This window comes from Spodoptera frugiperda, chromosome 18 (genome assembly GCF_023101765.2).
Source record: "Spodoptera frugiperda isolate SF20-4 chromosome 18, AGI-APGP_CSIRO_Sfru_2.0, whole genome shotgun sequence".
Lineage (NCBI taxonomy): Eukaryota > Metazoa > Arthropoda > Insecta > Lepidoptera > Noctuidae > Spodoptera > Spodoptera frugiperda.
The window spans coordinates 9,888,229-9,901,712 of record NC_064229.1 but is presented as its reverse complement, the minus strand read 5'-3'; the positions used below and the strand labels follow the sequence as shown (position 1 = coordinate 9,901,712).

Below are 13,484 nucleotides of genomic sequence, written 5' to 3'. Positions count from 1 at the left end.
CATTAAAATACGCATTAAACGCTTGATATATTAGATTTGTGGACGAACAAAGAGACAAATAAATAATTCAGGAAGAAAGGGAAATGGTGAAATTAATTTTAAACAGCGAAAGTGTACTATTATTTGATTAAAAATTTATACTACATAGTTTTTTGTTCAATTATTCACAGAACGGATAAGAAATGAACGAAAGTTCATTATGGTGTATCCACGTAGCAACAATGTAGGTACTTGTATAGTAATGTACAGTCAGATTATTAACTTCTTGTCACAGGTAGTTTTTCTTTCATAGCTTGTAAGTGATACGTATAAGCTACACATACTACAGTAAATACTCTCTAAGCATTTCATCCAAGCAATTGATTCTGATTTACCAGTAATTAATATTTTGCCTCTAAAATGCTCTTTCTTTGACAGATTTTCGAATTTGTGATTTGCAAATTTTAGAGTTCTGAACTTACTTACTACAGAAGTCAGAATAAATATAATAATTAACTTCAACGGGGCTGGCATGTTTTAAGAATAAAAACCCCTAAAATAAAAGATAAAAAAAATATATATATTAATACAAACTTTGCCCCCACTCTAGGATTTTCACCTAGGTGCATTTACAAACATACAATATCACATACTCATGAAATATAAGTTTACTTCACCTGTACACCAGAATTTTCGTCGATTGTACTTATTGGCTACTCCATACGCATCGAATAGGACAAAAATGAATTTTAATCAATTAATTTTTTATTACTTTATGTATGAACTGTCCTTTTAAGGGGGTTAGTGTGAACAAGTGTGTAACAATAAAAGTCAATTATTCTGTTATTAGATATTGGATACAGGAGGACATGATGCCTAGAATAAATTAATAATAAATAGGTGTATTATATCCTATGGTCCCATTTTGTCCTGTTGTAATTATTAGTTTTATTATCGTATTGAAAGGAATTTGTGCTGCTAAGTTGTGTTGCTATTAGAATCATCAATAAAGGTTTTAAAAGTTAAAGTATATATTTGTGAATGTGCATTAGAGGTTTGCTATACATAAAGAGATTTTGCTATGTTTTGCTTTGGAAAGCGTATTTATAATATGTCAAAATAATTATTTGAAAGACAATAATATAAATGTAAATACAAGTAGCATGTGATAACAGAAAAATATTAAAACATGATTTTACATTGAGAGTTAGAGCTATACTTTTTCACAAAACGTAATTACAGTAAGTACGATGTATGTAGTTATGAAGTAGACCGCCAGTAACCATTACAACTTCATGAGTCACCAGTGAAAAACCCAATAATACCTTACTCAACTCGGAAATACTCGAACTACATACGCTGTAATCGTACTTGCAACCATAACACCTAAATAATGAAAATTAATTCAACTTAGCTACTTAATTATTATAATTTTAACATTTCCATTATCAAGACCATTTGTTCTAGAGGTCTATTAGACACATGTAGCATTGGACGTTAACACACATCACTAAAACATGATCACTAGTACCACTATCATACAAAAATAGTGTTGTACACATATCTTTTAGACATTTAATGGTTGTGCAACTCAATTTTGAGATAGTTAATGATAGTGCAACTTAACTTTTAGATATTTAATGATAGTGCAACTTATCTTTTTCGATAGTGCGACACTTTTACTTATCTTTGTGATAGTGTTTTCTTTTTTGTTATCTTTTGATGTAGTTAGTACGGTTATAAAGAAAAGGGGTGAGGTCCGTTTGCATAATTTTAATGGCTGGTTGAATGAATGCAATCAAGCATGGAGGTTACTGTATCTTGTTTGTTGGTGTCTAGTATTTACTTGAGTAAAATCAGATAATAGTAAAAAATCTAAGTTGAGTCGCGTTGGATGTCTGGATGGTTTAGACTACAAAGTTTATAGTTATTTTCTTTTGAATATCATTATTTTCAATGAGGTACAGAATTGCCATTAAATATCTATATCTGAAAAGCACCAGAGCGATCACACGAATACGCTCGTTTTAGTAGTTTTGGTTTTGACATACATAGGTATGACTGATCGATAGCTATATTTTCTTTACGCACTTACACCAACTTTAACGTTCAGTTGAGTCGAGTCGAGTCGAAATCGAGATTTAAATTCTCTTTCGTAGTACTTAAAGTTTTTAAATGATAACAAAAAATGGTAACTTCCATTCTATCATAAAACAACAAAATAACTCACCATTTAACATCCTATAGCTTAATTAATCCACAATTTCGCGCGAAGACGAAATACTAAAAACAAAAGCAAAAAGTAACAAACATGGTTGCCACAAAACGAAAACATACCGTAACGCTCGATTTGCGATACAGGCAAAAAAAAGTCGAGCCAAACCGGGACCGACTCGAGCCGAGTTGAGGCAAAACAGTAGTCAAACCGAGCAACTTGATATGTAGATGAATTGGAGAGATTGTACACTACACGCCCGCGTTAAAATTGGATTTTAAAATTAAATGGTTTAAATGTATGGCTTTGAGGGATCGGGTGAGTAATAGTAGTGGTTGGATTGTCTGTTTGATTGTATGTTTTTATAATGTCTTTTGTTTTATTGCTGTTGTTGTTGTGTTTAGTTGATACAAGAGTTTGTTTTATATACATACGGCGCGTTCCAATAAACTACCGATCGGTAAATTTGCTTACGAGCCGTAGAATTTTGACATAAGCTCCATACAAAATGTGTCAAAATTCTACGGCTCGTAGGCACATCTACCAATCCGTAGTTTATTGGAATGCGCCGTTAGTTGAGTAAAGATATCAGAAGATAAATATTGTTTATTTTATTTTAAAAATCACTACAAAATCATGATTTGAAAGATAATTGTCAGCAATAAGGATACCGAAAATTTAGTAGGATTGTTCGATTTTCTTAATGTGCCAGTTAAAATAAATTATTTAGTAAGTTAATAGTCAATTAATCATAGTATAATTTCCACATGTCAATCAATTTAGTATCCAATGCATAAATGATGACCAAATCTAAGCAGTCAGATCGCAGCGTATCGTCTATCATTATAAACGGTCCCTAATAATGAAATTATTGACATTCTAAGAATAAATTTTGCTCGAGTGAACATTTCGTTCTAAATCATATTAAAATGCTGAACTTTTTTCGATAGAATCAATGTTGAAATAATAGCTCTTATTTTATATTGATTTGGTTCATTGCGTTTCGTATTAATTATGCTGGTCGTAATTGTTTCTCCTTTTTATTGTAACTAGAATAAATTGTGTTTTGATTTTCAAAATCGTAAAACCTTTAACTATGGTATTTATTTATTTACTTTTTACAATTGAGCATGGTTCTTAGAAATATGATTGTTTATTTTATGCATACAGTAGGTGAATAATGGAATCTTAAACAGAAATACCGATCTAAATAAAGTTTAACATGACCCGGAGCTGCGGACTACCTAGGGGATTACCGGGGTTCCGGCTCGAAAAGCAGGAGTAGGAACGGGGTAGTTTTTAGTCAGTAAGAGTATGACACTCCCTCTCGCCTATCTTAAAGAAGTATAGTCATTGGATGATTTTCCTTTCCAAAAAAGTAAAGTTTTCGATCAAATACATTCTCTATAGAATGGTCAGGATCAGATTATCAGTTCTTAACACTCCTTCGTCTGTCATTAGGTATGAGAGTATTTTCCATAATAAGCATTCTATTTTCTTCGCTGTGCAGGAAGGCTCACAGTTTCAACAGTTTATCAGAGAGCACAACCGCTAGGATTCTGACAACCCTTCCCTTTTACGCCAAGTCCCAGTTTCCTTATGTTCACTGATGGGAAATATTCCCTTCAAATTGAAATTAAGATATCACATATCTACTACAATTTTCCTGCGAAGGATGTGGAATTAAATGATGTTACGTGCGATTGCTACAAATCATTATCTATATCCGTTGGCTATTGGAGGATACGGTCTTCCTCTTAATTTACATAAATCTGAACGATCAATGTATCAATCAGGTAACTAACAGTCCATACTTGTAACTACGGCTATATACAGCGAAAGGGTAGACAGATGTTATGAAAGATATTATGTTTTTTAAACGTTGCCCCACATTAGGATTTTGTCCTGTGTCCTGGGTGCGTTTATTAACATACAATTTCATATGCATAAGAAATCCAGACTCGATCCACAACAATTTGTGGATCACGCAAAGAATTGCTCCGTGCGGAAATCGAAGCCGCTACACGCTACACAGCAGCCAGTTGCTCAGCCACCGCGCCAACCGTGCAGTCAAAATTTGTCACTTAAAACTAGTATAGCTTTTCTCAATATATTTTCGTTGTTTGTAGTTAATTTAGTTGACATCAATTTTGATTAATAATAGTCTTTGTGCTGATTTATTTTCACCTTATTATGTTTGTCTAAGTATTCAAAACTTTACACTACGTGGTGCCTTGTTTGTGTATCTTGATTGGTGTGTTACAGTACCTACAAAGAAGAAAAGCACCTGAGAGTGCAGTGAGAGTTTCTATACTGCAAATTTTGGGTAGATTGTACATAAAAGGTACTTAGATAAAACATATTATAGCCAATTCTATATGCATAAATATAAAGTTCACATTTATTCAACAATAGTTAAACTTATAATGTTTTTAATTAATCACGCGATACGTTTTTTACCCGACCTAACCCTGCAAATGCGATCGTGGAAACCCGGTCACTATAATGGCTGAGTGCGGATCGATTACACCCTAGAAGGGATTCTTTTTAAATACTTTTAATGTAAAGAATTTTGTGGATATCTCATTATTATTTTGTTAAAATATTATTACGAATAATTTCTATTTTGAGAATAGGTATGATTTATTGAAAAATATTGTGTATTTTCTGGCCAAGTCAAACATCCATATTGAATTTTCGTTTTTCTAAAATGTCGAAACAGATGGTACGTACAGCGCAGACTCGTAGTTTCGGGGCGTTACGTAACCATAACAACGATGTCATCTGAATTAACCCTGTGAACGCGGAGGTGTGGTCTCTAACACGATTCCCTCGCTAATCCTATTTGAACACACAATTATTTGTTAAAGGCTACACTTTTTACACCATTTCCTGTGTTTTTTTTTTATTTATTTCTAGCACTTCTGGCCTATTACGCAACAACCACGCCCTGTTTCCAATAGAAGATCGGTAAGTCCTGGTCATATGTAAGGGTATGTAAAATTGTGCGTATGGTAAAATAAACGCTAATATTTTGGGATAAGAGCCAATGTTACTTGTAGATTGGAAGTTAGATACAAAATATAAGTGCAGATATAGTTAGATAAGCTTTAAATACAATCAGGGCAAATCAAAGATGGCTGCAAAATTTTATACCTACAAGCTTTCTAAGCATTGCAACACGTTATCAATGCTTGGAAACCAATTTCCACGTAAATTTTGATAAAAAAACTTAACAAGAAAATTCCTATTTCGTACTACGCGTTATTCATATCAAAATGTCTATAAAACATCGACCTAGACACGTGAAAGCAATCGTACTAACAAGACAGGAACATAATAATTACAAATTCACTTCCAAATCTTATCAAAAACGAAAATAAATTATTAAAAAATCTCAACATTTTCAATTGAAACAACATTTTCATTTGATTTCTCAATTTGGTCGGAAAATGTACCAAAAATTAATTAAACCGTTAACCCTTGTCTTAAAGCTTTAAAGCACCATAGCGACAGTACAAAGTAAAACCCTTCAGTCCACATCATGCTAAGCCAGCGAACTATAAACCCGGTAAATCTGAGGTAAGCCAATAAAAGGGTTTATTAAATGAAAACCTATTGGATTTGCTGGCGGCGCGTCGGCGATGCATTTTGTGGCTAAGCGCAGCGGACACTGAGGTCGGAACGACTAGGAATTCGAAATGGTTTTACATAATATTCGATAATATTAATTAAAGAAATAAAAGATCTTTGATAACATAAACGTATGTAGCTATAACTTTCAGTTTGGTCTGTATGATACAATTTTGCAACATGGTAATAAATTCTCAAAACCTTCTCCGTACAAGAAGAGGCCTCTGGGCAGTAGTGGCATATTTTTTCAGGGAGGAACATCATCCAATGTCTTCTCTAGCCTTGGACGAAGCGAGAGGAAGTGTCAGACACTTACTGACTAAAAACCACCCCGGTCCTACTCCTGCTTTCGAGCCGGAACCCCGGTAACCCGCTAGAAGCAGTAGCGTATAGGCTGTTGATGTGTGAATAAAGAAAGTCAAAAATGTACCAAATAACCCCACCACCATATACTTGACAGATATCAATCAAATACAACTCCAACGACCAAAAAAGGCTTATTATCACCTATATTAGCACAATGCATTAATGTTTTTACCTCGTCACTATGACTCAGCGTTTTCGAGACACGCTATGCGTTAACCCTTATTTTGCCTCACCAAGTTGCAGCGGCTTATTCGATTAGTATACGCCGTTGATTGAATTAACGTGTGTGTACTGGATTAATTCCTTATGTCTGATTTATTTATTTTATTCCATTGGGGTAATTTAATTTTGTGTGCGTTTTAGAAAGGTGTGAGCGGTCAAAGGGTTAAGTTTTGTTGGGAAATTAAATTAGATTGGTGCTGTGGCTAAATGATGAATGACAGGGTAAGGCAGGTTTATGGTATCGTACATTGAAACTGTAATATTTGTTCGGTGGAGTAAATGAAAGGCGTATAGTCGTTGTAGCTCGTATATTGCGGACTGCCGGCGGCCGCCGGCGCCAGGCCTATTTAACTTACAAACATATGATTTATTTATCCATCTACCTACATTACAGCTATTATGTGGTAGTTATCCATCTACCTACATTACATCCCTCCACCACTAATTGACTACAAGTGACTAACTTAATCTATATACTGAAGACATAACTTATACCTAACTAAATACTTAACGTACATTTAACAATTAAATACTTAACTAAATCCTTAATATTAAATCTTATAATTAACATCTTTATTAAACCTACATTTTCTAATGGGACGAGACTGGGGCGGCACAGGTATAGACGGTGGCGACGAAAACTCTTCTGCCACTGTATCTTGATCGGTCTGATCGTTTGTCTGAGGCGGCGACGATGCCACCGAGACCTCCGGCCGCTCCGACCTGCCTTCGAGAGGCGACGTAGGAGCCGAAGCTTCTGGTGAACGTGACCAATCTGTGGGGACCACTAGCGAACTCCTTGTCCTTCGCCTAAGCTGATCGATATGCCTATGTACTGGTTTACCGTTACTGTCTAGTACCTTATAATTGCTTGGTCCTGTCGAGTTAACTATAGTACCGGGCTGCCATTTCTCCCCCTTTAGATATTGTCGATACCAAATGTCGTCTCCTACTTCCACCCTCCTTTCCGTCCCTCCCGCACAATCAACCTGCCCTTGCTGCACCTTTTGTATTCTAACGCCTACATCGGGTTTTAGCACGTCCAACTTGGTTCGCAACCGTCGTCCTATGAGTGCGACTGATGGGCTTATTCCCGTAGTGCAGTGTTCGGTATTCCTATAATATAATAAAAATGTGTTCAGAGCCTGTTCTACACTTTTATTATCTAAATTAGCTTTTTTAACAACCCTTTTTAAAGTCTTAACTGCATTTTCCGCGGCCCCATTGGATGAGGGATGGTAGGGGGCTGTAAATATGTGCTGGATACCGTCACTTTGTATGAATTGTGCAAATTCACCACTAGTGAACGGTGGTCCATTATCCGTCACTATCTGCCTGGGGATTCCCCACCTACTCCACAGCTCGCGTAACCTCATCATCGTATGACTCGCTGCAGTACTGGGAACTTGAAATACCTCCAGCCACTTGGAGGTTGAGTCTACTATAACTAAGTAAGTTTTACCACCTATAGGCCCCATAAAGTCCAGATGCAGCCGAGACCACGGCTTGGCGGGCCAGGGCCAAGGGCGAGGGGAGGCGCGCGGCGGGTCGTCCGCGTACGCGGCGCACACGGTGCACGCGCGACACTCGCGCTCCACCGCCTCGTCGATGCCCGGCCACCATACGTAACTGCGTGCCAACGCCTTCGACTTTACGATGCCCATATGTGGCTCATGGATGATTGTTAAAACCTTATTCCTACATCTTTCCGGTATCACCACACGGTGACCCCACATAACACAACCTAACTCCTCGTACAGTTCCGCTTTCCTATTGAAGTACGGTTGTAAGTTTACGATTTCACACCTATCTGACCATCCGTCTCGTAGGTAGTTTAAAATTCTACTTAAAAGCGGATCCCTCTCCGTTTGTTTTTTAATTTGGCTATAATCAAGCAACAACCCGTCTTGTGCAAAATGTAGGTATGTTTGTTCAGGAATTGACTCCTCCTTCACGTTTTTAACGCTATTGGTTTCTGGCAGACGTGATAAGCCGTCAGCACAATTTTCATTCGTCCGAATATATTCAATGTCGTAATTGTAGGCAGATAATATCACTGCCCATCGCTGCATCCTACTCGCCGTCATAGTAGGTATCCCCGTTTGCGGGCCTAACATAGATACTAGGGGTTTGTGGTCAGTGCGTAAAATAAACTTCCTTCCGTAAATATATTGATGGAATTTACGTACACTGAATATAATTGCTAGTGCTTCGCGGTGTATTTGCGAGTAGTTTTTCTCCGCGATGGTAAGCGTACGTGACGCATATGCTATCGGGCGCTCGCCCTGCGCCCCGGGCTGCGCCAGCACGCCCCCCACGCCGCGCGCGCTCGCGTCACACGTCACGATCAAAGGTTTGTTGGGATCGTAGTGTGCTAATACTTCGGTACTCATTAATGCTTGCTTTATTTGTGTAAATGCACGCTCACACTGTTCATCCCAGTTCCAGTCTACACCTTTTCGTAATAGTCTGTGTAAGGGTACTAACATAGAACTGAAATTTTTAATAAATTTTGAAAAGAAATTCACCATACCTATAAAGGAACGTAACTCGCTAATATTATTGGGAGCTTCTAGTTTACTTATTGCTTTTATTTTTGATTTGTCTGCTTTGACCCCTTCTTTAGAAACAACATAGCCTAAATAAGTCACTTCATCAACCAAGAAAACACATTTTTCTTGCTTTAGCTTTAGCCCACTCTCAGATAGCCGCTGTAAGACTTGTTCGAGCGCGTGTAAATGCTCGCTTTTATTTTTCCCGCTAATTATAACGTCATCGAGAAACACTTGCACATTCGGTAAATTGCCCAATAAATTTGTCATTATACGTTGGAAAATACCTACACTTGACGACAAACCGTAAACTAACCTATTATACTGAAATAGACCCCGATGTGTATTGATAACGGTATATTTTTTTGAATCATCTAGTTCTACCTGGTTGTACGCACGTGAAAGGTCAATTTTACTAAAATACTGTGCCCCGTTGAGGCCTACAAGTACATCTTCAATCTTAGGAAGTGGGTATCGATCGATCAGCAAGGCAGGATTCAGAGTCGCCTTATAGTCCGCACAAATCCGCAACGTACCGTCTGCCTTAGTCACCGGTACCAAAGGTGAGGCCCAGTCGGAGCAGTCGACGGGCTCGATGACGCCGTCGCGCAGCATGCCATCAAGCTCCGCGTCGATGCGCTCGCGCAGCGCGTATGGTACGGGCCGCGCGCGCTGGAACACCGGCGTCGCCCCCGGGCGCACTCGCAGCGTCGCCTTGCCGCCCCTGTACCGACCCAGTCCGCCGCTGAATAACTCCTTATATCTGTCGAGAATATTTTTAATTCCTTCATTAATTTGCACAAAATTCATGCTATTTATACCTTTGCGGGTACATGTAAGCACAGGTATTTTTATTTGTAGGTCTGCTAACCATTGCCTACCTATTAAAGATGTAGTACCGTTTTTTATTACAAACAATTCTAGATTTTTTTCCTGCCCTTGGAATCGAACTCGTGGGCGGATTATTCCTAAAGGTTTTATTTTAGTACCATCATAAAATTTTAAAATTGTATCATCGTTCATAAGAATATGATGTGAGAAATAACGTTCGTAGGTACAATTATTTATACATGAAATCGCCGTTCCAGTGTCTGCCTCCATTTTTAACACTATATCATCTATAAAAATAGGTAAACTTACAGGCTTATAATTATTGAGTCCAATCAGGTTTAAACTCTCTTCGCTGTCCTCCACGTCGGACTCACTGACGACCTCCGCGGAATACATATTACCACTCCGTCGGCCGCGACGATATGTAGTTCCGCGCGACGATTGTCCGTCGTTCTCCGGACAGACCCGACGTAAATGCCCCGTCCGCTGGCATTTGCTGCACACGAACTCCCTATAGCGACAGCCTGCCACACTGTGGTTAGTGGCTCCGCAAGCTATGCAGTTATTGCTTCGTCCCGATGCGAAACTCGTGGTAGACGGGCGCGCCACACGGCTTGCGGCTCGCCTACCGCCGCCGCCGCCGCCGCCACCAGCCGTGTCGCCCGGTACGCGGCGGCTGTGTGGCCGCATGCTGCTCTCACTCTTGCTGTGACTCGCTCCGCAGCTATCCCCAGTGGTTGATGCGACCAAATGTACCGCTTCCGCCTTTGAACTGCATGTGGACGCTCCATCCACTACTGCTGCGTCTCTTTCCGCCGCTTCCATTGCGTTCGCTATCTTCACGGCTTGTGAAAATGTTATTGAGTCATCCTCCGCAAACAGTCGTTGCCTGATAACGTCACTCTTGAGTCCGCATATGAACTGGTCCCGCAAGCTCTCACTTAAATATTCTGAAAACTTACAGTTTCGAGCTAATCTTTTTAACTCCGTGACATAGGTTGCCACGTTCTCGTCCCCTCCCTGTCTTTTCTGCCGAAAACGGTACCTTTCCGCTAATGAAGATGGCGTCGGCTGAAGGTGCTGACGCATTATACCAACGGCTTCACCGTACTTTAACTCCGACGGTTTCTTTGGGCTCGATAGGTTGACGAGTAACTCATACGCTTCATCACCGATAATAGAAATTAAGGTAGGTAACTTCAACTCCTCCGCCACTTTATTCACTACAAAGTACATTTCCAACCTATCCACGTAGGATGACCAGTGTCCCGTTTCCACGTCAAATTCGCTCAACTTTCCAATCGACATCTTGACTATTGTTCTAAAACGCACGCGCACAAAGGTAATTCTCTCGTCGCCACTGTAATATTTGTTCGGTGGAGTAAATAAAAGGCGTATAGTCGTTTAGCTCGTATATTGCGGACTGCCGGCGGCCGCCGGCGCCAGCCTATTTAACTTACAAACATATGATTTATTTATCCATCTACCTACTTTACAGCCATTATGTTGTAGTTATCCATTTACCTACATTACAGAAACAAGCTGGTTTAATCTTGTACTCCGCACACAAACCAATTTCCATGTTTTCTTATGTGTATTTTGAAAAGCTATGCCTACCATGTTTATTTGGGTGGATATAACAAAACAGACTGTTGACACAGAGAACTTGTGTTCTACCTGAGTAGATGTAGTATAGATTTAAATTCAAGAAGATAGAGTAGAAAACAATTCACATAGGGAAGTCGACATAATACCAGCAGCACCAACAATATTGCTGCTAAACCCACATCGCAGAGAAACACAGGTCCCATACAAAAAGACCAACCAAACAGCTTTCCTTTTTTTCTCACAGAAGTTGTTTATCATAAAACCCATGTCCAAATAGCATGAAACCAAGTTTATCACTGTGCACACATATGTAGCATTCCTGTGCATACGAACACACACAAGCACAGACAGACAGACGGAGAGAACTCGGTTGCAAAAAGTAATTATTTTAATGAGTGTTAGGCGAAGCATGGAGGGTGTATTTTTTCATGGCATCGCATCAACAATCTCTCGGATTGTTTAACATTTATAATTTACATAATTCATAATCATCCGACTGGTGAGGTTTGGTGGTAGTGATAGCGAGTTTCGTAGAAGTCTACGGTTGGCCTTTCCGCATTTATTTTTTCAGAGAGAACATTTGTAAGTAATATGGCTCGTCTTTTATAATGTAGTTAATTAAATAGTTAAATCTATATACATAGTATTAATCTACAAAGCTAGGATGATTAGATGCACTGATTGTTCAAGATGATGAATTACAAGAAAGAGACGATTTGCTTTAAAAAACTTTGAAGACTGCATCTACATTTAACCTTTAAACAATCACTCAATCTATCTTCATGCTCAAATTCTACAAACACACTTCTCTTTACTATTTTGTTGATTCTAGTTTGCGTATCCCGCTACCCGCTCCGCTACTCTCCCCGCTGTCACTACAACCACACACCAGTACCTAATCATTTTAATTGCTGACACAGTTGCATCGTCTTGGTGCACAGTAAACTGAATAATACCTTTGTTCGTTTTCAGAAAAAAAGTTAGACGACCTAGAATCTAAACAATGCTATTAGGCATTTATTAATTATTATTTATCAATCAATGACATTGTGTTAAAGAATTGAGAGGCTGTGAAAATTGCTTTTTTGTGATATTCTCTCTGTTTGTGGGAATTTAGACTTTAATGTGGTGGTAATAGGGTCGTTGTGTGCGCTTGGGGCCGTGACCTGTATGTGTAGACTGTGTTAATATGAGTGAGGTTATAAAAATGTCTTCTATGCAGGAAGAGTTGCACATGATATAGTGTTTTGCTAAATTTAAACATCCTTTAGACAATGCCACGTTGTCGTATGAAATTGTAGACTAAAATACATAATATGTATGACACCATATACTCAGATATGCTGTATCGTCATGTACAATAGGTACATACACATTCATAAATACATTACACTCACTCAGTCAAGACCCACTAAGAAATTGTCGATCACACAAAGAGTATCACACACGAGGATCGAAATTGGGACACGATGAGCAGTAGCCAGATACCCAGTCATTACGCCAACCGTCTAAATACCCGTGTGTTCAACGTGTTACGTTCCACACGCGCCTTTAAGAGCCATCAGATCACCACGGATGAGGTCTAGTAGGGCTGATGCCTGATCCGGAGCTGTGGACTACCTAGCGGGTTTACCGGGGCTCCAGCTTAAAAAGCAGGAGTAAGAACGAGATGGTTTTTAGTCAGTAAGAGCCTGACGCCTCTCGCCTCCCCCAAGGCGGGAGGAGAAGTCATTGGATGATTTTCCCCCTTAAAAAACAACCGTCTAAATATCAATCAAGCATGTTAATAGCCAAATAAGGTGTGTGACGACGGCTGTGATGAATATGCACTAATTAATTACCTACGTTACTTCTAGTTTGATGTGAGGCTGACCATTTATGAATACAAGAATAATATGAATACTCCTTTTATTGAGTTACACACATATAGGTACGTTTATGAGTTAGTAAATTATTATTATAGGACAACTTGTCTTGTAGTGTGCTACTAATCACCTTACGTACTAATTTATAAGGTCGATTAACGACCTACAATAAATAGTAGATGGATATATTCTTGTTTCCATCTTGTATTTAGG

At 38.7% G+C, this 13,484-nt stretch overlaps 2 protein-coding genes across 2 annotated transcripts in view; both read right to left on the bottom strand.

Moving 5' to 3' along the window:
• LOC118277929 (aryl hydrocarbon receptor) overlaps positions 1–13,484 on the bottom strand; it is a 130,479-nt gene that overhangs the window by 71,788 nt on the left and 45,207 nt on the right. The gene's annotated exons all lie outside the window — the stretch shown is intronic.
• Positions 6,738–11,312, bottom strand: LOC126911670 (uncharacterized protein K02A2.6-like). Its single transcript, XM_050700065.1, has one exon. The coding sequence runs from the start codon at positions 11,104–11,106 to the stop codon at positions 6,967–6,969; it is 4,140 nt and encodes a 1,379-aa protein (XP_050556022.1). The 5' UTR covers positions 11,107–11,312; the 3' UTR covers positions 6,738–6,966.

Excerpts from the sequence above, each read along its gene's own strand:
- LOC126911670 (XM_050700065.1), bottom strand. The coding sequence starts at position 11,106 with ATGTCGATTGGAAAGTTGAGCGAATTTGACGTGGAAACGGGACACTGG.